Here is a 22,277-nt window from a genome sequence, read left to right as displayed (position 1 = left end):
GGACAAGAGTGGAAGCACAAAACATTTCTTTCAAACAATAAGGCTCAAAGACATTTTTCTCTTCTTACTAGCTAGCTTCTTCTCATCTTCTTGTTTAAGTTCTTTCAATTTATTGTGCCTGTTTGGCTAAGCTTATAAGCAGCTTATAACAACTTTTAGCTTATATTAAGCTATTTTAGAGTGTTTGGCACAGCTTATCAAAACAACTTATAACTTATGTTAAGCTATTTTCAGCTTATTTTCCAAAGCAGCTCTTGGGGTGCTTATAAAAATCGGCTTAAGTGGGAAGCTGGTAAGGGAGGTTTAAATTACTTAAATATCCTTGTCAATATCCAACTATTACCAAAAACCCAATAATATAAATCCCATTTTGTAAGACACTATTCATTGCTCACTTGAGGGAGAGATAGAGACGATTTCCGGTAAAGATTTCCGGCGAGCGTGAGAAAACTTGATGGGCGATTTCCGGCGACCATAGGCGATTTCGGACGATGATTTCCGGTGACGATAGTCATCTTTTCATTTTCTTCTCCTTTTTGGGATCGCGAAACTTGAAGATCGGATCGAGCGCGAAACTTGAAGATCGGATCGCGAAACTCCGAGCTGAAGAGTTTTCTATTTTGATTTTCCATTTGTTTTTTGTTTTCATTTTTTCAGTGAATTTGATAAGAGTTTGGTTAGATAAGGAAAGATCTCTATGTTTGGATTCACTGCGAAGTGAAGATTTGTGTGATTTGATGTGGTTTTTGTCCTAGAAAGTCATTCCGATTGAAAACGGTTGATCTAGAAAAAAAAAATGGTAGATAACGAGTTTTCTCTGCATTTCAAAAGAAAAGTTCTAGAGAGAGAAGATGAAGCTTCCTCCTGAATTGAAGCCACAACTGTAGTTCTTACATTTACTGGTAAATTAATAAAAAAATTAATAAATTGGTATATTTTGCAACAATTTTGTAATAATAAATTAAAAAATATTAATTGGTATTTGTAACAATTTTTAATAAATTAAAAAAATATCAATTAACTCACTTCTAATTTGAAAAAATAAATTAAAAATATTAATTGGTATTTCTAACAATTTTTAATTTTTAATAAATTAAAAAATATCAATTAATTGGTATTTCAGCATTTTTCAAAATTTTCTCATGATCAATCTCACTATACTTGCACCACTTCTAATTTGAAAAAATAAACTATAAACTAAAGAAAAAAAAAATTAAAAGCAGAAAAGAAAAAAAAAAGAAATAAGGAAAGAAGAGAATAAAAAACAATTAAGAGAAGAAAAGAAGAGGAGAAAAATAAAAAATAAAATGAAATAAAATAAACTTAAGGAAAAGAAAAAAGGGAAAAAAAGACATTATACAATAAAAAGTTATTTTACAGCTTATTCAACCAAACACTACTATACTGATTAAATTGATAATCCCACAGCTATACCAAACAGGTTAACAGCTTATATTTAAAGCTATAAGTTATAATCTGTTAAGCCATAATCTATAATCATTTTCCCACAGCTCTACCAAACAGGGCCATTCTCTTGCAACAGAAATTCTCTGAAATATGCAATTTAACAGTTCATCATTTTCTACACATTCTTGTTTGTGCAACCTATTTACCTGTAAATTTTAAGCCGTCAACCGCAAATCCATCTGTCTAATTGGTTGAGCAGGAAGTAGAAAGGGTGTTACTCTTTCTAGCCACCAAACCCTTGCACATTGACACAACGGTGTTGTTTAAAGGCAAAACTCTGAAAAGGTATTTTCTTTCCTTCATCCTTTCCACCCATTTTTGGGCAGATTGATTTTTTGGTGGCCTGTAGGTTTTAATCCACCTCTAGTTTTCCTTCCCTTTCCTTTCCCAGCAAATGAAGGATTCAATCTCTAACCCTTCCCTTTTCTATCCTCTTTTCCTGCCCTCCCAGCTCATCCCTTCTAACAAATAGATGCATGACTCCATAAAACCTTACTTTAAGGACTCGAAAGATCACAACACATGACAACTCTCTGGTCCTAAAGCCAAAAGAATATGATCACTTTTAAGGACATTCTTCAAAACAATGATCTAGCAGTGAATAGCACCCAAAATACTTTCTCCCGTACACTGAAGATATAAAAGCAGGCTACTTCCAAAGCTTTTGTGGATCCGGCATTTGCTCTTTTAAATCACTTACTGCCAAAGAATACCCTGCTCTTTCAACCTTTAGTATCCTCCTCATTCCCATTGTGCCACCCAAAGCACAATACTCTCAAAGCACTTCCATGGACCATCCTATCTATCATAAAAGCTTCAATGTAGATAACATTCGATAGCATCCCACTCCCAGACAAGTCACCTCCTTACAATGTACTAAGGCAAATTAATTAATTTTTTTTTCAAAAAAAGACGGCAAATGGCATAGAACATTGTGATCAGAACAGCAAGGAGACAATCCCATTCATCTATTGTGCAAAGTAGCCTCTCTCCCCTGATTCTAACAAAAGCCAAACTCCTCTTTCAAGGTTGCATCATTAAAATCCAAAGGGACCAAACATAAATCAGATAATAAAGAACTTATGAAAACAAGAAATTCAAATACGTCCATATGGTTCCATACAAACTCAACAATTAAAATATGGCAGCAGATAAACAGCGCTTTCAAACCCAAATTTACCACCAAATCTCAAAATATATTTAAGAAAGAAAAAAAGAAAAGAAAGCCAAGTTGTCTACTTAAAAGCATTTTATATTCAGAACCAACAACTCAAATGATAAAATAGCATGCCACACTTGAAAAAGTGGAAATCAACATAAACTTGTGCATTGTGGACTTAAGAAATCGAAGTTTACTCATGATGACAGACTCTAACCCAAAATCCAAATCTCAATAGAAAGATGATGTAAAGTATTGTTGCAGTCCAGAGTTACCAAAATACAGCTACGCACATTCTTTTGATGATCTGAACCAATGTTTCCGTCATTTGAAGAATACAAAAAAGACCTATCATCCCCCTGTTCTCCCAAAAGACGATTCTGCTTCAAAGTTTCATTCATTGCTCGCACAGCCCTGGAGTGGTCATTAAGCACATAATAAACATAAAAATTTGTAGGATTATATATGTGAACAACATGGACATATTCTTCAAAGACAAATACAATTAGTTGTTACTTAATCAAACAAGCGTATCAAATGTATTTTTATGACATATGCATATCATGATAGGATGAGCAGTGCAACTTTAACCAGGCCATGATAGCCCCTGTCAGTTCAAGACCATGTTGATATACGTACTTCAAATCTACCCTGAAACAGCTAGTGCCTTAAACCCAATACAGAATCAGCTGATCAAACCATCACCTATGTATTAAATCACTTAAGTTAAACACATTAGTACAAGACATCGAATTTCTATCTGGAGCTGAAAGATTACTCTGTTTTTTAATAACAGCCCAGATCACAATCAATTGCTGATGTCAAAAGATTGTACAGAAATAATGAGAACAAGTCCAAAAAAAAAAAGAATAGAATAATCTTTTCAATTTATCTTTACTTATAAGTTATATTTCAAAAGTTCTCTTTGTTTTCACATCTTTAAATGTTTTCTTTTTTTCTTTCTTCCATTTTCTATATCACCACCTCCCAATCCCTAAACACCCATCAGAAAGAGAGAGAGAGAGAGAGAGGCAGGGGAAAAAAAAACTCATGAAAGATCAAGTCAACACTAGCACCCATCCTGGGAATGGGAATTTAGATAACCCTGTTAGCAAATTTTTTTCAGGTTTTGTATTTTCTCAAAAACTTCATGTTTTGTTTTCTGTTCATGCCTGTGTACTTTCTGTAGACATTTTAATCTCATAATGCCATCATCATTGGACAAAGATGTTTTGGTCACAAGTTATTGTTTTATAGTGAACTACATAGGCGCAACCATAAATGGATACTTCGGTTTTTGCTGTCATTAATAACACACAAACTCTTTTTTTAATCGTTACAAACATACTTTAACTATTTTTTACATTTAATTTTTTAATTGTTATATGTCATGTACTAGTGTTAATTACAAAAAACAAATAAACAAATTTATAGACGTACCAGATTGTACCTGTACCCTACTCTTTTTTTTATTTTTGTTTTGCCATATCAGCGTACCCATAACATACCCACACCCATGCTTCCTAGGATTACAGAGAAAGCATATAAATCTGCAATTACTCCGCATGTGTTGTTCTTAGTGTTTAATCTTCTACAAGACTACAACCAATCCCAAGCCCGAAGAAAAGAGAAAAATTGTTATAGGTTGACAAACAACGTACGACTTAGTCACACATCATGGACGTGAATCCTAAGAATTTTTCAGTAGGGGCGTTGAATAAAACCAGCTTGAGGAAATGGATCCATAAATTTGACCCCAAGTAGTTGGGAGGCTTCTTGAATTGTCGACAGATGGAAAATTTGCAGTGCAAGCATTGTTATCAAAGAACCAAGATAAAATTAAATGAGAACTAGAATACACCAAAAGAGCTTCACATGAACAACTATGAAAAATTATATATATATATATGTGTGTGTGTGTGTGTGTATGTGTGTGTGTGTGTGTGAGAGAGAGAGAGAGAGAGAGGAAATAGTTTTATAGTTTATGACAAAAACTTGTGCCTTAACATTCCTCAAGTAAATTAGAGCACCAATTTGTTTCCATAACTGTCTATTAAGATCTCTATATGTTGAGAAAACGGAGGATTTTTTTCCCTTTCTTTTAGGTAAGTGCTCACTTCTTCAATGGAGAATTCAGCAATGCTAACAAGTCACACTCAAACCCTGATAGAAAAAGCGAGAATAATAAGAAGAAGAAATCGGGAGCATCTTGTACCAGTGGCGAGCTTCAGCATCATCATTATCATTGCCATCTTCTCTCCTCTTTATGCTACTAGCTCCTCCGCGTCTCATACCTCTCTCTCTCTCTCTCTCTCTCTACATATATATATATATATATATAAGAGTGTGTACACACATAGATATTATATATTTCTATTCAAGAAATCTGAAACCTGAAGCAATTAATACACCACCCCATTACTTTTTAAGACATTTATGACACAATCTCTACTAACATTATATTCATGCCCCCTTGACTTTTCAATATCTTTCGAGAAAACCCTATTCTTTTTTTTCTTCCTTTTTTTTTTTTTTTAATCAACAAAAAAAAGTACAAAAAGAGGACAAGGAGTCCTCATCAAAAGAAACCAGACGACTCAAATCCAATGAAGAGAGAAAACTTATACAATCACAAATAGCTCTCCAATCTCTAAAAAGTCAAAAAAAAAAAAAAAGAGGGGTCCCTTTAATTGAAGTCGAAACAAAGGCCCACAACAATGCAAAGGGACACAATCTATCCTAAATATCCTTGCATTCCTTTCCATCCATATAACCCAAAACATTGCGAAAACAACACAACACCACAACACTTTTGCTTTCTTTTACCCCCAAAACCTCGAAAGTAAATATCATATGCACACACATACCCTGTGCCACCCAAGGGATACCAATCATACAAAAGAGAGAATGCCAAAGATCCAAAGCCACTTGACAATGTAGGAATAGGTGATCCAAAGACACCTCACTCCTCCTACACATTATGCACCATTGAGGACAAAGAAAGTGATGAAGTCTCCTCTTTTGAAAAATACCATTAGTCATGATCTTCCCATGAGCCAAAGACCACTTAAAATTCTTACCTACATAGGCACGACCACTTTCCAAATTCTCTTGTGGAACAAAAAAGAAAGAACATTTGACTTATGAATGAGAATTTCGAAGAAAGATTTGTCTGAAAAAATGCACGATGAATGATTAAGCCAAACCCGCTTATCACACTGTTAGAATTTACCATCACCTACCACCAATTTACCATCACCTACCACCACACCTACCACCAATTTACCATCACCTACCACCACCTACTCCTCACCTACTCATCACCTACTACACTCACCCTCTCCTATATAATGAGCCACTCACCATTTGTAATACACAACAATCAGATATCAATCAACAAGATATCAATCAATAATACATAAATTTTAACATGGTATCAGAGCAAGGTTAAAGATCTTGGTGTTCTTCGCCTTCCGGCGGGCGGCAACCTTGCCTTGACCGCCCGCCGGATCTCAACCAACATAACTGCCTCTGCCTCTCTCTCTCTCTCTCCCCCCCCCTTCCCATGGCTTTTCATTATAGTTTCTTTCTTATTTTGCTATTACTCTCTCTATCTACCACTTCTCATTCCACTGTAACTAACCAGTCTCAGTTCTTCACTCTCATGAAGAACTCTCTCAGAGGCAACCCCTTGTCTGATTGGGATGTCACCACACCAAAACCCTTCTGCAACTACGCCGGAATCAGCTGCAACGAACATGGGTTTGTTGTGAAGATCGATTTCTCCGGTTGGTCACTCTCTGGCCGCTTCCCGGAAGATGTGTGCTCTTACCTCCCGGAGCTACGTATTCTTCGCCTCGGCTACAACGACCTCCATGGAAATTTTCCTCAAAGCATCAGCAACTGCTCTCTCTTAGAAGAACTAAACATGAGCTATGCATACCTCACTGGAACACTGCCAGACTTTTCGTCCATGGCTGCTCTCCGGTCACTTGACCTCTCCTATAATCTCTTCACTGGTGATTTCCCAGTTTCCATCACTAACCTCACCAATCTCGAGAAGCTGGGTTGTCCACCTAAGGAGGAGGATATCATGATGAGCGAGGTTCACTTGGGTTGTCCACCTAATTTATCTGGGCCACAAAGCTCTTCGGTGTCTTCGTGCATCTCACTGCCCATATCATCTCCATGATTTTCATTACCCTCATCAGTCAAAATGGGCCCAGGGGAATGAATGGTATCTCTTCTGGTTCCTAGCTCTATCTTATTCAAATCATAAACAAATATGCATTGTGTTTATTATTATTCCTCACCCATGTGATCCACTCTACCCAAAACAAATAAAATAAATAAATAAATCAGCAAATGCATTGAACCTCTCGGGCCACTGAATTCACTATTCTTATTATTATTATATATATATACTTTTCCATTTTAATATATTTTCCATCCACCACCATCATCATATTTTTTATTTTTTATTTTTATTTTTTATTTTTATTTTTTTCTCTTTTTCTTCTTTCCACCGCCCCACTTTTCCTGAAGCTCAACTTTTTATTTTTTCTTAAAAAAAAAAAAAAAAAAAAAAAAAAAAAAAAAAAAAAAACTTCTATTCATTCCATCTAATTTTTCTGCTCCGTCTTGTCCCTTCACGCCATTTGGATTTGCACAATACACTCATTTTATTCATCTCGGGATCAACCCCGATCACCATTTTACAACAACACACAAAAAAAAAAAAAAAAACATCCACCTCCACAGTGGGATTTTTCTTCTCTACTCTGCTGCAGGTCTCTTCTTCTTGCCTCCGTCTTGGACAGTCCTTGACGGTGCTACCTCCGTGTTTTCCACGCCGCCGAGCACGTTCACTCCCCCATACTCCTCTACTGCAGCATATGGCGGCCCTCCAAATCGGAACATCACGGTGGCCTTCCGCTTCAGCTCCTTGTTTTCCGTCTTTAGCACGCTTATCTCTGCTCGCGCATCCTTATACATGCGTTGGAGCAGAGCCAGTTGGGCGTTTAATTGCTGCACCTCATTTGCCCTACTCTGCAGACGGTGCGACAAGTTAGTGACCGCAGTCATGGTTTTCACGCATGACTTCAGAGTATACTGATTGGCCTCAATATCAGTTTGCACCGCCATTTTTTGCTCCACAGACCGCATCGGAAAGTTCAACGGAGCAAAACCAGAGGTGTTTGGTTGAGGTTCACTGGCCACCGCACCAGTTATTTCTCTTGTGGACTCGTTCAGTTCTGGAAAGAGCGTAAGCAGACCACGGGAAGAGGAGGCCATGTTCTGGGTAGCTGGACGGGAAGAAGAGGCCATGTTATGGTTGCTGAGTGTTTCAGAGATGGGTTGGTTACAGAGTGTTTACAGAGTGTTACCAGTGTATCTCTCTCAGCCCACGAAGAGTTTTTCAGAGGTTTCAGACTGGTTTGATTTCCACATGTTCTCTCAGCCTCTGCCTCGGCCTCAGCCTCCGTCTTGGTTAAATAGCCGAGGCAGCCACGCGTATCGCGCGCCACTTGCCGCCAGACGACAAACGGGCACGCCAACCAAGGCACTCACGTGCCTCGCCATCATGTCCGGCACACCTTTTGATGAATTAGGCACGCCTTTTGATGGCACGCTTTTTGAAAAATTGGGCACACCTTTTGAGGGTGCGACTTTTTAAGGGTCCGACAAGACTCTGTAAACTGTCCCGACATAGATTCCGGTTAGTTTCTACAAGGGTCCGACAAGACTCTGTAAACTGTCCCGACATTGATTCCGGTTAGCTCCTTCATGGGTCCGACAAGACTTTGTAAACTGTCCCGACATTGATTCCGGTTAGTTTCTACAACGGTCCGACATGACCCCATAAACTGTCTTCTACAACGGTCCGACATGACCCCATAAACTGTCTTCTACACCGTTATGACACCACCATACAGTGTCCTCTACAACGTTATGACACCCCCATACAGTGTCCTCTACAACGTTATGACACCACCATTCAGTGTCTTCACCAATGGTCTGACACGACCATACAGTGTCTCCTATCCTTTTTTATTTTTTATGTATTTTCTTGTTTTGTTCCTCTCTTCAAACTCAAGTTGGTTAGTTTCTATCCTCCTTGAGTTTGCGGGGGGCTGTTAGAATTTACCATCACCTACCACCAATTTACCATCACCTACCACCACACCTACCACCAATTTACCATCACCTACCACCACCTACTCCTCACCTACTCATCACCTACTACACTCACCCTCTCCTATATAATGAGCCACTCACCATTTGTAATACACAACAATCAGATATCAATCAACAAGATATCAATCAATAATACATAAATTTTAACACACACATTTGGAGACAAAGAGAAACCATCAAGCAAAGACAACAAAGATGCCATCTCAAGAGATTCCCAATCATTTAGATTTCCATGTAGATTGAAATTCCATGAAATCAGTGCCAAACTTGAACAAGCCAAAGAAGCAATGGAAGCATTATGAGGACGACCTAAACGAAATAAACATGGAAACATCACCTCGAGAGAGGCTTCCCCAGCCCAAACGTCCTCCCAAAACCGAACATGTTCTCCATTACCCACCCTCAAGGAAAGAAATCTAAAGAAAAGTGAAAGAATATGGGAGATAGATTTTCATAGAGATCAACAACTGCCCCTATTAACCACAGGAGTGTCTCTACCCTAGCTAGCAGCCCGTATTTGCTTTAATAATGGAATGCCACACTGAATTGCACTCAATAGGGAGTCTCCATAACCACTTTCCAAGAAAAGCAGTGTTCCTAGCCACAATATTGCCAATAGCTAGTCCTCCTTTCTCCTTAGGAAGGGAAACTACTTCCCAATTAACTAAGTAATCCTTCTTCCTTTCGAGAAAACCGTATTCAGATCTCCTTCTTATTTATTTATTTATTTATTTATTTTGATTTGAGAAATTATATACAACATATAAATTATTATATCACATTCTAAACTTAAACACAAACACAATACATATATGAGTGTTCTATATTTAAGTGTTCTTTGCCACTGATTGTTATTTTCTCATCAATTTATTATTCGATGCTATAAAAGGAATTCTTATAAAGAAAAATTCAGAAATCAAACCAGAATAATATTACTCATTAACATATAGGTTGTCTAATTTAATTAACTGCTATTTACACTGTTTGATTTAGTAATCTAATGTTGGAAGGCATAAAACCTTACAGTACCACTAAACTAATTTCATATTTAATTAGACCATCTGACAAATGTGGCTAAAGGATAATAGTTCAAAATTTTGACAATTAAAAGGGTCCAAATAAACTTCTCACTGCCGGTGGTATAAGTTTCAGCAACTTACCATTTTTGTACTCTACACACCACATATTTATCATTTTAAAATTAAAAAGCAACATTTTGACACTTAACATCACTGCGCTTCTAACAACATTTACCAAACCTTCGTTAAATTTTCCATGTTTTGCTTCCACTATCAGTAATTTCTCCCAATTTAAATCCGTAGCTCCATTGGTATTTGTGTCAACATGTTTTAATTATGGGAGAATAGAAGATAGCAAGGAAGAGAGAATAATATAAGTAATGCTTCTTCCATTATTGGATTCATATGAAGTGGAAAGAAAGAAGAGAAACGGAATGAGTAAGAGAAAATATATACCTTCAGAGGTTCAGAAGGACTATTTTGAAAGTGAGGATATTTGGCGTGGCTCAAAGAGATATAATGTTTCAGTCAAGGTAAAAATCTATTAAAGAGGGCGTGCATGAATTCTGTTTCCCCTTCCCCTTCATTTCTCTCCACTACCATTCTAAAATCAATTCATGAAATTTTATTGCCTTTACTTCTCTTCTTTTCCCTTATTTAAGGAACCAAACAGCATTTAAGTCCTTGTTTATGATCAGGGACAGAATAACTAAACTTTTCAAGACAATCAAATATCTAAATAAATCACTACAGTCAACCAGTCAAGTCATGTCAAAGGAGAACACTATCAAAGTAGCAAATCCCATAGCATAGCATAGGCTTGTAGGATATTCCCATCAAATAAAGGCTTGGTCACAATTTACATATATCATTATCTCTTTCCATTTTGTGCCCCAGTGAACAGCAGTTATATTTATTTCTCACTTATGAAGTGATGACTACACCATGATGTTAGACAAATGTTTTCATGAAACTTACATCATCACAACCAAGGACACAACCTTGATGATAATAGGCATCTATGCAAGCCAAAAAGCTTGGTGGGAACATAGCGAAATTGAGTGTTTACATTTCCAAACCTAGCAAGACAAAATTATCATTGACATTAGCCGTCACTGCAAAATGTTTGGGGCTAAGAGAAGCAATTCATTGGAGCTTAGGTGGACAGTGTGACTCCATAGTTCTCATTATGCGATGTACCAAACAACTTCTGATGCAACTTCTGATGCAGGACAGTTTTAGCAAATATGGAACAATGCTCCTATGATAGGTTTTATGGAATGTTCAGTTGACGAAACGTTATAGGTTTAGGGTTTTAGTAAGGTAGGAGAAATGTTCTAGGGTTTGCAGACACAAATGAGAGGACTTCAGGAATTAGGATGGTTTCTTGATGGATATATTCATACACTAGTCACTGGAAATTTTGGGATAGTTATTACGTAATGGTTTATGGGTTTTAAGCACTTAATTGAAGACCAAAAGGCAGGGGAGAGAGTTAGGGTTAATTTAGGCTTGGTTGCACAGGCTTTAGGACTGAAACTGATCAGGCAGCAAGTAGACTACACCAATATTAGGGTTAGTAGAGGAACTCTTTATTTAAGGGAGTTCCACTTTTTTTGGTAGCTAGAGATTGGTTGGCGTTTTGTGATATGTAGGATTTTGCCCGTGTTTAGCTTGTTAGGGGTTTTCAATGTTGTAGTCTCATTGTCCTTTTGTAAGAGGATGTCTCATCCTCGATTCCTTTTCTGATTTATCAATAAAGCTTTTGTTGTTGATCAAAATATATATATATATATATATTAAGTCTACTGCTTAGTGAAGAGGAGAAGAAAAAGGGTTTCAACCTCACAGTAGTAAAGCAAACCCACATCTCAGAAAATTAACTGTATTGACAGAAAGATTACATGCAAATTTATAGTGGTTGGGTCTGTCCTGAATCCAATAGGAGTCTAGGATTAATACACAATATAAAAAACATTTAAAGTTTAACCAATAAGATTATTTTAGTCCCTCTAAAGCCCACTCCCGCTAAAGACCACATAAACATTGAACAACATAACTTGACTCATAACACAACCCATGACCCATACCAAGGTTCTGAAAAATGGTTGCAGTCACCGTAATGGTGGCGGTGGCATAGTCGTGGTTGCAAGGTGTAAAGACCATAGCGTAACAGTTGTGATAATCAGAACCACGAATTTTTTTATTTTTTGCACAATTTGAAAAAAACTTATCGATACGCATATTTTTTTTCAAAATCATATTTATTGGGTTTTAAAATAATTTTTTGATCAATTTTTGTTAATTTTTAAGTATAATCCAATATATTTCATAGTTTTAAATCACCACAAATTGAGTTTTTTACATTTTATTTTAATAATTAATGACTTTATATGTCAGAAATCATATTACAAGTTGCGGCAAAATTTTCTTTTATTGGACTTAGATATATGGAATTATTTTTTTAATTATTATACTTGTGGAAGTATATGCAAATTTTAACCTGAATAGTTTTCAAAAATAAATTATACATGCTAATGTAATCATAAAAAAATTAAAAAAATAAATGAAAAATTTACCAATAAGTCCTAGTTTCTGAAAAGTTGAACCATTTAATCCTAAAAGTTTTCTTATGCTCCATTTAGTCCCATTTGCACATCAATCTAATGTTTGAAACATTAATCTAATGTTCAAAATCTAATGTTTGAAACATTAATCTAATGTTCAAAATCTAATGTTCGAAACATTAATCTGATGTTCGAAATCTAACGTTCGAAACATTAATCTGATGTTTGAAACATTGTAATGGGACCTTTCAGTCTATAAGAAAACTTTTAGGACTAAACAGTGTATAAGTTATTAATTTGGGATTTATTGGTGCATCCCCCAAAATAAATTACAAAGAAAAAAAATTTATACACGGTTTTTTTCTTTAGATTTGGATCACTTGAATATTCGTTCTCTTTTTGGATAAGCTGTAAATAAAAATAAAATAAACTAATCAAAAAAAATTGGTATATATAAAATATGTATTAATATATAATTATAGGTGTTATGTTTTCTAGATATTTTACAAAAAATCAATCAATAACTATTATATATAAGATAAACAATGACAAAAGTAAGAGAATAAATAAGATCCTAAATATATATATTTTTTAATCAAGCCAAATAGATAATGATTACACTTATTATTATTATTATTATTATTATTATTATTATTATTATTATTATTTCAAACAAAAATTACATGGTTGAGTGAACTTCTCCCTGCAAGATGAATGGGTGGGCAACATCATCTTCAACAAATTAATAACAGGTTCTTCATCTTCCCTCTCTCTATCTCTTACTCCTCCATCTTCCCTCTACTCTCTCTATCCCTCTTCCTACCTTTTTAGGCTCTTTTTTTTTTCCCCGAAAGAAACTGTTTGGAACCGTTACGTAATAGTGCATAACGCGCCGTTATGGCACCACTACGGCCAACACACATGTGAATTTGAATCACACCGCAAAAGATGGGGGTAAAGCGTGGTGCCTACCACTGCAACCGTTACGTAACGTCCACAACCATTATGTAACACCGCATTTTGAAACCTTGTCATACTACAAGTTTAAAATCCATGTCTAGCAAATCATTGTTAGTTACTTTGTATAGTTGGTTGGAAATGAGGGGGGATCCGGATTTGTTTACTTTTTTGGACCTTTTAGATGATGTTATTGGTTAGGCGTTTTTTAGATGATTTCTAGTTGATTTTAGTGAATTCCCATATTGGGATTTTTTGTATTCTTTTGCATCGTTTTGATGCTTTCTCAATAAAGTCTTGATTATTTACCCCCAAAAAAAAAATGTTTAGCAATTAAAAAATTAACAAATTACCCTTGATTATTAAACTTAAAAAAAACATAAAATAATGATACTAGTATTGACTAATCTTAAATAAATATAAATAAATAAATTTATAATAAAAATTTAAAAAAATCAAAAAAAAAAAAAAAAAAAAAACCTTAAAATTCAACCGAGACTTCATTCAATAAAGTCCTAAGAATTGCCATGTGAAATTTCATAGATTTCCCTATTGAATTTTCCTTGTTATCATACTCTGGGTCATAATGACATGGTTATGTTTTAGTAAGCAACAGAGATTATATTAATAAGAAGAAAAGGATTACAAATACGAAAACAGGACAAAGCAGTACTCAATAAAAAGAGAAACAAAAGGTTGTAAATTACAAATAACATAAAGCTCTCCTATCCCCTACTAATCAAAAACAAAGGAACTCCCTTAAAAGTTGGTGATACTAAGACCCAAAAAGAAATAGCAAACTTCGTCCCAATTACCCTCAATACCATTGAACTTATCTTCAAAAGTCCTCGCTGTTCTTTCCAACCAAACTATGCCAAGTATTGTACCGATCCACAAAACATTACCTCTCTTATTAGAACCAAACTCCCTAAAATCAATCAAAAACATTTGAACACATGATGCACAAATCACCCACTCTACCCCATCCAATCCAAATAATCTCCGCCATAACCCAAGGCTACAGCGCAATGCAAATTAAACTATCAATACTCTCTAACTCCCTTCTACACATAACACACCACTAATGGCATAAAAAGCAATTAAGTTTCCCGATTTGAATCATGTCATGTGTATTGAGTTTCTTATGAGCCAAAGTCCAAGCAAATATTTTAACTTTAAGGAGCACATTTGACTTGGACTCTATATCGACAATTGAAGAAGCAAACATGTACAAATAATTCAAAAGGATGCGAACTCTCCCTTATAGCCTTGGTAATGTAATTTGGGGATCATGATTCTCTTTTTCCTTCCACTTTTATGTCTCTTCCAAACCAAGTGTTACTTTATCTATTGCAATATCCCCTCCAACTTGTATTAAGCACTCCCCGCCCTTCATTGATTTGCAATTTTATTAAAGAACTGCATAATTTAATCAACTACCATGCTAATTATATCCAAATTAAAGAATTACAAAAAAAAATACTAACATAACACCTCATATTTGGAGGATATAAACTTTTAACTGAAATAAAAGGCAACGATAAACAGAATGAAAGAAATCGAAATTGAAGGGAAAAAAAGGTGATCTGGCACAAGATGTATCTTTTAATAAAGATGAAAATAAAACATAACAAGACAAACATCAACCTTACGATATCATCACCGATCTCAGGAGTAATGCTAATGCTTCTCCTTCTTATTCTACGAGTTTCTGACGTTGAGGCACCTTCGGACCTGAAGGAACATCAGAATAAGAAATTAGTATTTGATACCTTACAATTTGTTTCTTTCAAAAACAAAACTTGCTCTGTAGTTTAGTTCTTTGAAAGTACCAAGAGAACCAAAAATAGTAATGAAGCAGCAGCTAAATGACAATAAAATATGAGTTGTAATCGTACTGATAAAAAATTTAAAAAAAAAAAAAAACCTAAAAAAGAAAAGATTAACTCATCTCTTCTCCCAAAAAAAAAAAAGATAAATAAATGAATAAATGGAAAGCCACAAAAAATAAGGAATAGAATTTAGAGAGAGAAAGAATGAATAACAATGGAAAATGAAAAAGCCACCTCACATAGCTCATCAGCTTCACTACAATTTAGTCTTACATGGAGGTAACAGTTAATCCAAAGAATAAATTGGGGTATATGATCCAAATATATGAATATCCAGAAGTGTGAAAACACCTCAGACCACAAGAAGATTTATTTCCACACTTGCTTTCTCTCTCTCTCTCTCTCTCTCTCTCTCTCTTCTTGTTGGGTAGGCAAGAGGTTGTTTGTTGATTTTGTACTTGAATAATACGCTAGCACTCAGCCTAGAATATTCTGCACTGAAAGTTCAAAAGTAATATCCAATACTTCAAACTAGCCAAGCAAAATTCTTCATTTCTTAATTTGTGTGTCAGATTATCGGCATAAATGACAATCAAGTCCAACAACATCAATATAAACCAAGCAATAACAAGGTTTTAGCCAACAGTATTGGCCTCCATAACAGTACCAATGGGAGTGAGGCAAAACAGGAGTGTAATAAACATTGCTTAAATATATTTATACGTATATAATATGCACAGAAAATATATTTTTTAAATATAATAAGACTAAAATATTACTCTAACATCTAGTTTCACTCATTTATTTGTCATCTTACATTTAAATATAAAAAAAAAAATCAATATAATAAGACTAAAATATTACACTAACATCTATTTTCACTCATTTATTTGTCATCTTACATCTTTAATCCGCATTATCTCTAATTTTTATTAGTTTTCTTATTTTTAAAGTTACAAAATTAACCTACCCTCCCCCCACCCCCACCACCTCCCCTGATTTGCCATGCCCCTGATATGACATGAGGTGGGGGAGGGGGACATCAACCCGCCCCATTGCCATCCCTCATTCAGAGGCTAAGAATTCATCTCAACTAAAGAAATTGGAAAAAAAGAGAAAAATGGTGCCTGACTAATGTCATTACATTGCCATAATGGCTATAGATGTAACACTTTATTTTATTCTAGTCAAAACATTAGCTTTCATTGAGACTAGACAGGGCTTAAACCATTACATCGCACAATCTTTTGACTTCTTTTAAAATCTTGGGCTATGCATCCTAAATCGGCCAAATACTCCAAAATTACATATATTTGACCTCAAATTATGACGAAAATTGACACCAACATTTCAAGTGATGGTGAACTGTAGCTTGACGGTTACCACTGTAAATCCCTCAATTTGAGTATCGAGGAGAGATGCGTTTTCACCACGAGTTACTATTCCCCACTAATCTCATAATCAAAATTCAAGCAACTAACAATCCAAAAGCGCCCAAAAATCAGATTAGTATTAGCACCTTGAACACAGAAATTCATTAACATCTCTTCATGTTACCTTCAAAGCCACAAGCTTTTAAAGAGGCTAAATATTGTTATGCTAAAATGTGTTGAAGATCATTGGCAAAAATAAGGAGAATACATTCATTAAGCTAAATTGAAATTAAAAAAGACGTAAGCACCTTGATGTAGCTATGTCTTCATAATCTCTAAATGATTTCCTATCACCACTAAGCATAGATCGTCCACGTGCACGTAATGAAGGATGCTCTGGACTGGAAAAGAGAAAACAATTCAAAAACAAAACTAACGCCATGCATGAAAATAAATATTTCACAATAGTCTCATAGTGCTGACTTTCAAGAACTACATCATCCTGAAAATCATGGACATTCAAGTAAAAAAAAAAAAACCGTTTCGGGCTTATTCAACGATGCTCTGTCTGTCATGCCTGCAATTCTATTCCTAATGCTACACAATATAACGTACTACAAGTGGAAGGAAACAACCCCCCCCCCCCCCCCCCCCCCCCCCCCCACAGCTAGAATACCAAATTAGATGTATGAAAGCTATCAAAGTGGTCTTCTCAGGGCTGAGTCGTCCATCCCAGAAGAGGCCCATAAGTGAGGAATGGAAATATAAAGGAAGACTCTAAAGAGCCTAATTTGGTAAATAAGGAAATGGGCCCAATTGGGGCAAGCATTGAAGATTGGCCCAGTCCTTTGTTTTCCACCGGGTTGGAAATGAAACCCAATCCTTCAGGTGAGAAGCATAAACTTTTCATCTAGAACCTAGAGCTTGGTGGATCTATGAGCCAAGGTGAAATGGAGGCATTCAAAGGGCCAGCTATGTGTTTAATTTTGTTAGAATAAAGTTAGTGGTTAAGGCCTTCTCTTTTTCTCTTGGAGTTGGATTTCCCTTCTTTAAGGACGTATAGAAGGAGAGGAGGTGGTTCTGGTAGTAGTAGCAGGGAATTGGTTTCCAATGATCAAAGCAAGGTTGGAGGGGAGGGGAAGAGGATAACATTTTTCGTGGCAAGGAATCAAAGGTAAATGCTCTAACAATGAAGGAGAATGGTGCTGGTTTCGATTGAAGTTGTGACAGGGGTGGGCAATTTATTGTGTACAACCCCCCAAGGAGTGAATGGGGATGGATGCTCAAAAAGAAGGAAATGTTGGGGGATGTCCAAAGGGTGGTGACGTTGAGTGTAGAAGTAGAACTCAGGACTCATAGGAAGGAAAAACTGGAGGCAGGAGTCCTCAGTTAAGGTGATGTGTCCTGTGGACTGGCTCCACTAGCAGTGTTGGGGTGTTTGCATGGATGTTGAGTAAAATTAAGGGCCTTACAAATATTTGAAGTTTTACTACGACGGTCAAAATAGGCTAATAGGCATTGACACTCCAAGATGGGTGTCGTGACTGTATACTAATTTTTTAAGATTCCCCGTGTCCGTGCTGCTAAGACAATAGATAATGAACATTTTTGCAAATATAGAAAGAATATGGAGGTTTGGGAGTAGGGTGCGTGGAATGAAAGCATTTTAGTAGGTAAGAACTTTATGGGATGGAAGGCGAGTGGAGTTTGTGATGTTGAAGACAAATGATAATACTGTTGGGGGCATCTTGGGAATGTGGGATTCTACCAGAGCATTGGAAAAGGAGGTAACAGTGGACTCCTTTTCAGTCTCTTATTTGTTTAGGAACGTAGATGAATGACATCCAAATCCAATGGGTAGTCTTAGGTGTCTATGATCCAACTAATAACACCGAAAGGAGAAAAGTATGGAAAGAGAAGTTAATGTAGAAAGGTTTCCCTAAACGAGATAATTGTTAGTATTATAGAGGAGCTATGAGCGAGTTTTTGAATTTCATTGTCCAACAGTCACTAGTGAATTCCTTTAGACAGAGGAAGGTTCATGTTAGAATTTCCCATCTTTACCTTCACCTACTCCACTACACACTCCACTTCACCTACCTCCACTTCACCACACACTCCACTTCACCTAACCCACTATCACCTCCACTACACCTACTACCACATTTTCTTCTATATATAGATTGTATAGGAATTGTAATTAATCAATCTTGTAATACATCAATCAATAATAATACATCAATTTATTTTACAATATCAATTTATTTTTACATGGTATCAGAGCCAAGTTTAACAACCTAGTCATTCTGCTTCACCGGCGGGCGGCAGTCTCGCCTTGGCCGCCCGCCGGACCTCTACACATACCTTGATCACTCTGCATGTGCTTCCTCCCCAGCTGCTGTCCAAGCACAAAACTCACAGTCTCTCTCCTGTGCAGTCCGTGGACCACCGCTGCTGCAATATATTTTTGTCCGAACTTCCATCAATGGTAATCGAGCAGAAGTCAGCATCAGCCGGCTCTCTTCCCTACTGCAACTAGGGTTTTTTCTCTCTCTTCAGCTCACACCTCTCAATCCGAAGGTAGCAGTAGTAGAGGGAGGTTAAAGCGACAGCTCCGTTCGCTGTCCGCCTTGACAAAGCTCTCAGCTTCTTGTCTTGGCCCTCGGTTTTGCTTAGGGTTTTCCTTTGTTCTGTTCATATAGGCACTGTATTTTTTATAAATAGTTCAGTAGATTCGAGCATCAATGGCGGTGAAAACATCCAAGGCTGAGAAGAAGATCGCTTACGATCACAAACTGTGCCAACTTCTCGAGGAGTACTCTCAGATCTTGATCGTGGCGGCCGATAATGTCGGATCGAACCAGTTGCAGAACATTCGCAAAGGTCTGCGTGGCGATTCGGTGGTTTTGATGGGTAAGAACACTATGATGAAGAGGTCTATCAGGATTCATACTGAGAAGACTGGCAACACAGCTTTCCTCAATCTCATTCCCCTCCTCCAGGGAAATGTGGGTTTGATTTTCACCAAGGGTGATTTGAAGGAAGTCAGCGAAGAGGTCGCCAAGTACAAGGTTGGAGCTCCTGCTCGTGTTGGTTTGGTAGCTCCTTGTGATGTCGTTGTCCCTCCTGGAAACACTGGACTAGACCCTTCCCAGACATCTTTCTTCCAGGTGCTCAATATTCCAACCAAAATTAACAAGGGTACTGTTGAAATTATTACCCCTGTGGAGCTTATCAAGAAGGGTGACAAAGTGGGGTCTTCTTGAATATCTTATCTTTTGGAGTCTTCCCAATGGCATTGCCGAGGATGAGCCGTGCACCACTCAGTTCCCTACTACCCCTTTTTTATTTTTAATTTATATTATGTTTTTTACTTTATTCACCCCACTCTCTTCTTTTAGACTTCTTAAATCAGGAACTTGATGGTTCTGCACAAACTTTTCCTTTTTTATTCTTTTATTCCATCCTTTGAAAACCCACTTAGCTTTCTTTTTCTTTTTTTTTTTTATTATTTTTACTCCATCTTCTTTGAAAAGAAACCGACACACAACTTGCTTTACACATTATATTTATTATCATATATTTTCACTACTCCTACTTTTATTTTATTTTGTTCTATTTTATTTTATTTTTTTATTATCTTTCTTTTTCCATCAATTTTCCTTATTATACAACTCGTGAGCATCACCCTCTTTCCTTATTACAAAAAAAAAAAAAAAAAAAAAAAAAAACCAAGGCAGAAGACGAACTGCTACCACACTCATTTTATTCATGTTGGGGCTCATCCCGATCATCATTTTACAACAAAAAAAAAAAAAAAAAAAAAAAAAAAAAAAAAAACAACAACAACAAACCAACACAAAACATCCACACCCACAGTGGGATTTTTCTTCTCTACTCTGCCGCCGGCCTCTTCTTTTTGCCTCCAGTCTGCTCCTCCACTGCAGCATCTGGCGGTCCTCCAAATCGGAACATCACGGTGGCCTTCCGCTTCAGTTCCTTATTTTCCGCCTTCAGCACACTTATCTCTGCTCGCGCATCCTTATACATGCGTTGGAGCAGAGCCAGTTGGGAGTTTAACTGCTGCACCTCATTTGTCCTACTCTGCAGCCGGTTCGACAGGTTTGTGACCGCCGTCATGCTTTCCACACATACCTTCAAAGTATACTGATTGGCCTCCACATCCGACAGCACTGCCATTCTTTGCTCCACAGACCGCATCGGAAAGTTCAACGGAGTATACCCAGCGGTGTTTGGTTGAGGTTCCAGTGCCACCGCACCAGTTCTCTCTCTCGTTGACTCGTTGAGGTCGGGAAAGAGGGTGAGCAGTCCACGGGAAGACGAGGACGAGGCCATTTTTCTGGGCAACAGAGTGTTACAGCGTATTACAGAGTTTCTCTCTCAGCACAACAGTGTTACAGAATATCTCTCGCAACAGAGTGTTACAGACTCTCTCTCTCAGCACAACGAAGAGTTTTTCAGAAGTTTTTCTTCGCAAGTTGTTTGTCTTCTGCCTCGGCCTCAGGCTCCGTCTTGGTTAAATAGCCGAGGCAGCCACGCGCATCGCGCGCCTCTTGCCACTAGCCGACAAAACGGGCGCGCAAGCCAAGGCACCCACGTGCCTCGCCATCATGTCCGGCACACCTTTTGATGAATTGGGCACGCCTTTTGATGGCACGCCTTTTGACAAAATTGGTCACACCTTTTGAGGGTGCACCTTTTACAAGGGTCCGACAAGACTCTGTAAACTGTCCCGACATTGATTCCGGTTAGCTCCTTTATGGGTCCGACAAGACTCTGTAAACTGTCCAGACATTGATTCCGGTTAGCTCCTTTATGGGTCCGACAAGACTCTGTAAACTGTCCCGACATTGATTCCGGTTAGCTCCTTTATGGGTCCGACAAGACTCTGTAAACTGTCCCGACATTGATTCCGGTTAGCTCCTTTATGGGTCCGACAAGACTCTGTAAACTGTCCCGACATAGATTCCGGTTAGTTTCTACAAAGGTCCGACAAGACTCTGTAAACTGTCCCGACATTGATTCCGGTTAGTTTCTACAAGGGTCCAGCAAGACCCCATAAACTGTCTTCTACAACGGTCCGACATGACCCCATAAACTGTCTTCTACAAACGGTCCGACATGACCCCATAAACTGTCTTCTACAACGGTCCGACATGACCCCATAAACTGTCTTCTACATCGGTCTGACACCACCATACAGTGTCCTCTACAACGTTATGACACCCCATACAGTGTCTTCACCAAAGGTCTGACACGACCATACAGTGTCTCCTATCCTTTTTTATTTTTATGTATTTTCTTGTTTTGTTACTCTCTCCAAACTCAAGTTGGTTAGTTTCTCTCCTCCTTGAGTTTGCGGGGGGCTGTTAGAATTTCCCATCTTTACCTTCACCTACTCCACTACACACTCCACTTCACCTACCTCCACTTCACCACACACTCCACTTCACCTAACCCACTATCACCTCCACTACACCTACTACCACATTTTCTTCTATATATAGATTGTATAGGAATTGTAATTAATCAATCTTGTAATACATCAATCAATAATAATACATCAATTTATTTTACAATATCAATTTATTTTTACAGTTCACATGGCTCAATAGTCACTCAATGTCAAGGATTGACATAATCATGCTCAATCCAAATTGAGAGCCTATGGTCTGATTGGAATT

General features: G+C 37.1%; 2 protein-coding genes across 16 annotated transcripts in view; one reads left to right on the top strand and one right to left on the bottom strand.

Moving 5' to 3' along the window:
* The window catches only part of LOC114268514 (serine/threonine-protein kinase EDR1), a 52,452-nt gene that overhangs the window by 7,995 nt on the left and 22,180 nt on the right, over positions 1 to 22,277 (bottom strand). For 4 of the 15 annotated variants that reach the window (XM_028209698.2, XM_028209695.2, XM_028209699.2 and 1 more), the window contains exons 8-10: positions 16,881 to 16,973; positions 15,015 to 15,101; positions 2,920 to 3,040 (exon numbers count right to left, since the gene is read on the bottom strand). In XM_028209698.2, the coding sequence (XP_028065499.2) occupies positions 2,920 to 3,040; positions 15,015 to 15,101; positions 16,881 to 16,973 (301 nt within the window). Of the gene's footprint in view, positions 1 to 2,901; positions 3,041 to 15,014; positions 15,102 to 16,880; positions 16,974 to 22,277 lie in introns of all 15 variants that reach the window. The other 11 variants (XM_028209693.2, XM_028209696.2, XM_028209694.2 and 8 more) reach the window with 3 other exon arrangements.
* LOC145797497 (large ribosomal subunit protein uL10z) lies at positions 18,621 to 20,297 on the top strand. The gene has a single exon (XM_082884727.1). It carries the CDS (start codon positions 19,317 to 19,319, stop codon positions 19,836 to 19,838), a length of 522 nt encoding a protein of 173 aa, XP_082740853.1. The 5' UTR covers positions 18,621 to 19,316; the 3' UTR covers positions 19,839 to 20,297.

The sequence above is a fragment of the Camellia sinensis genome, chromosome 8 (assembly GCF_055761805.1).
Source record: "Camellia sinensis isolate YWXY chromosome 8, ASM5576180v1, whole genome shotgun sequence".
Taxonomy (NCBI): domain Eukaryota; kingdom Viridiplantae; phylum Streptophyta; class Magnoliopsida; order Ericales; family Theaceae; genus Camellia; species Camellia sinensis.
The sequence above is the reverse complement of the archived record's forward strand: the minus strand, read 5'-3'. Positions and strand labels throughout refer to the sequence as shown.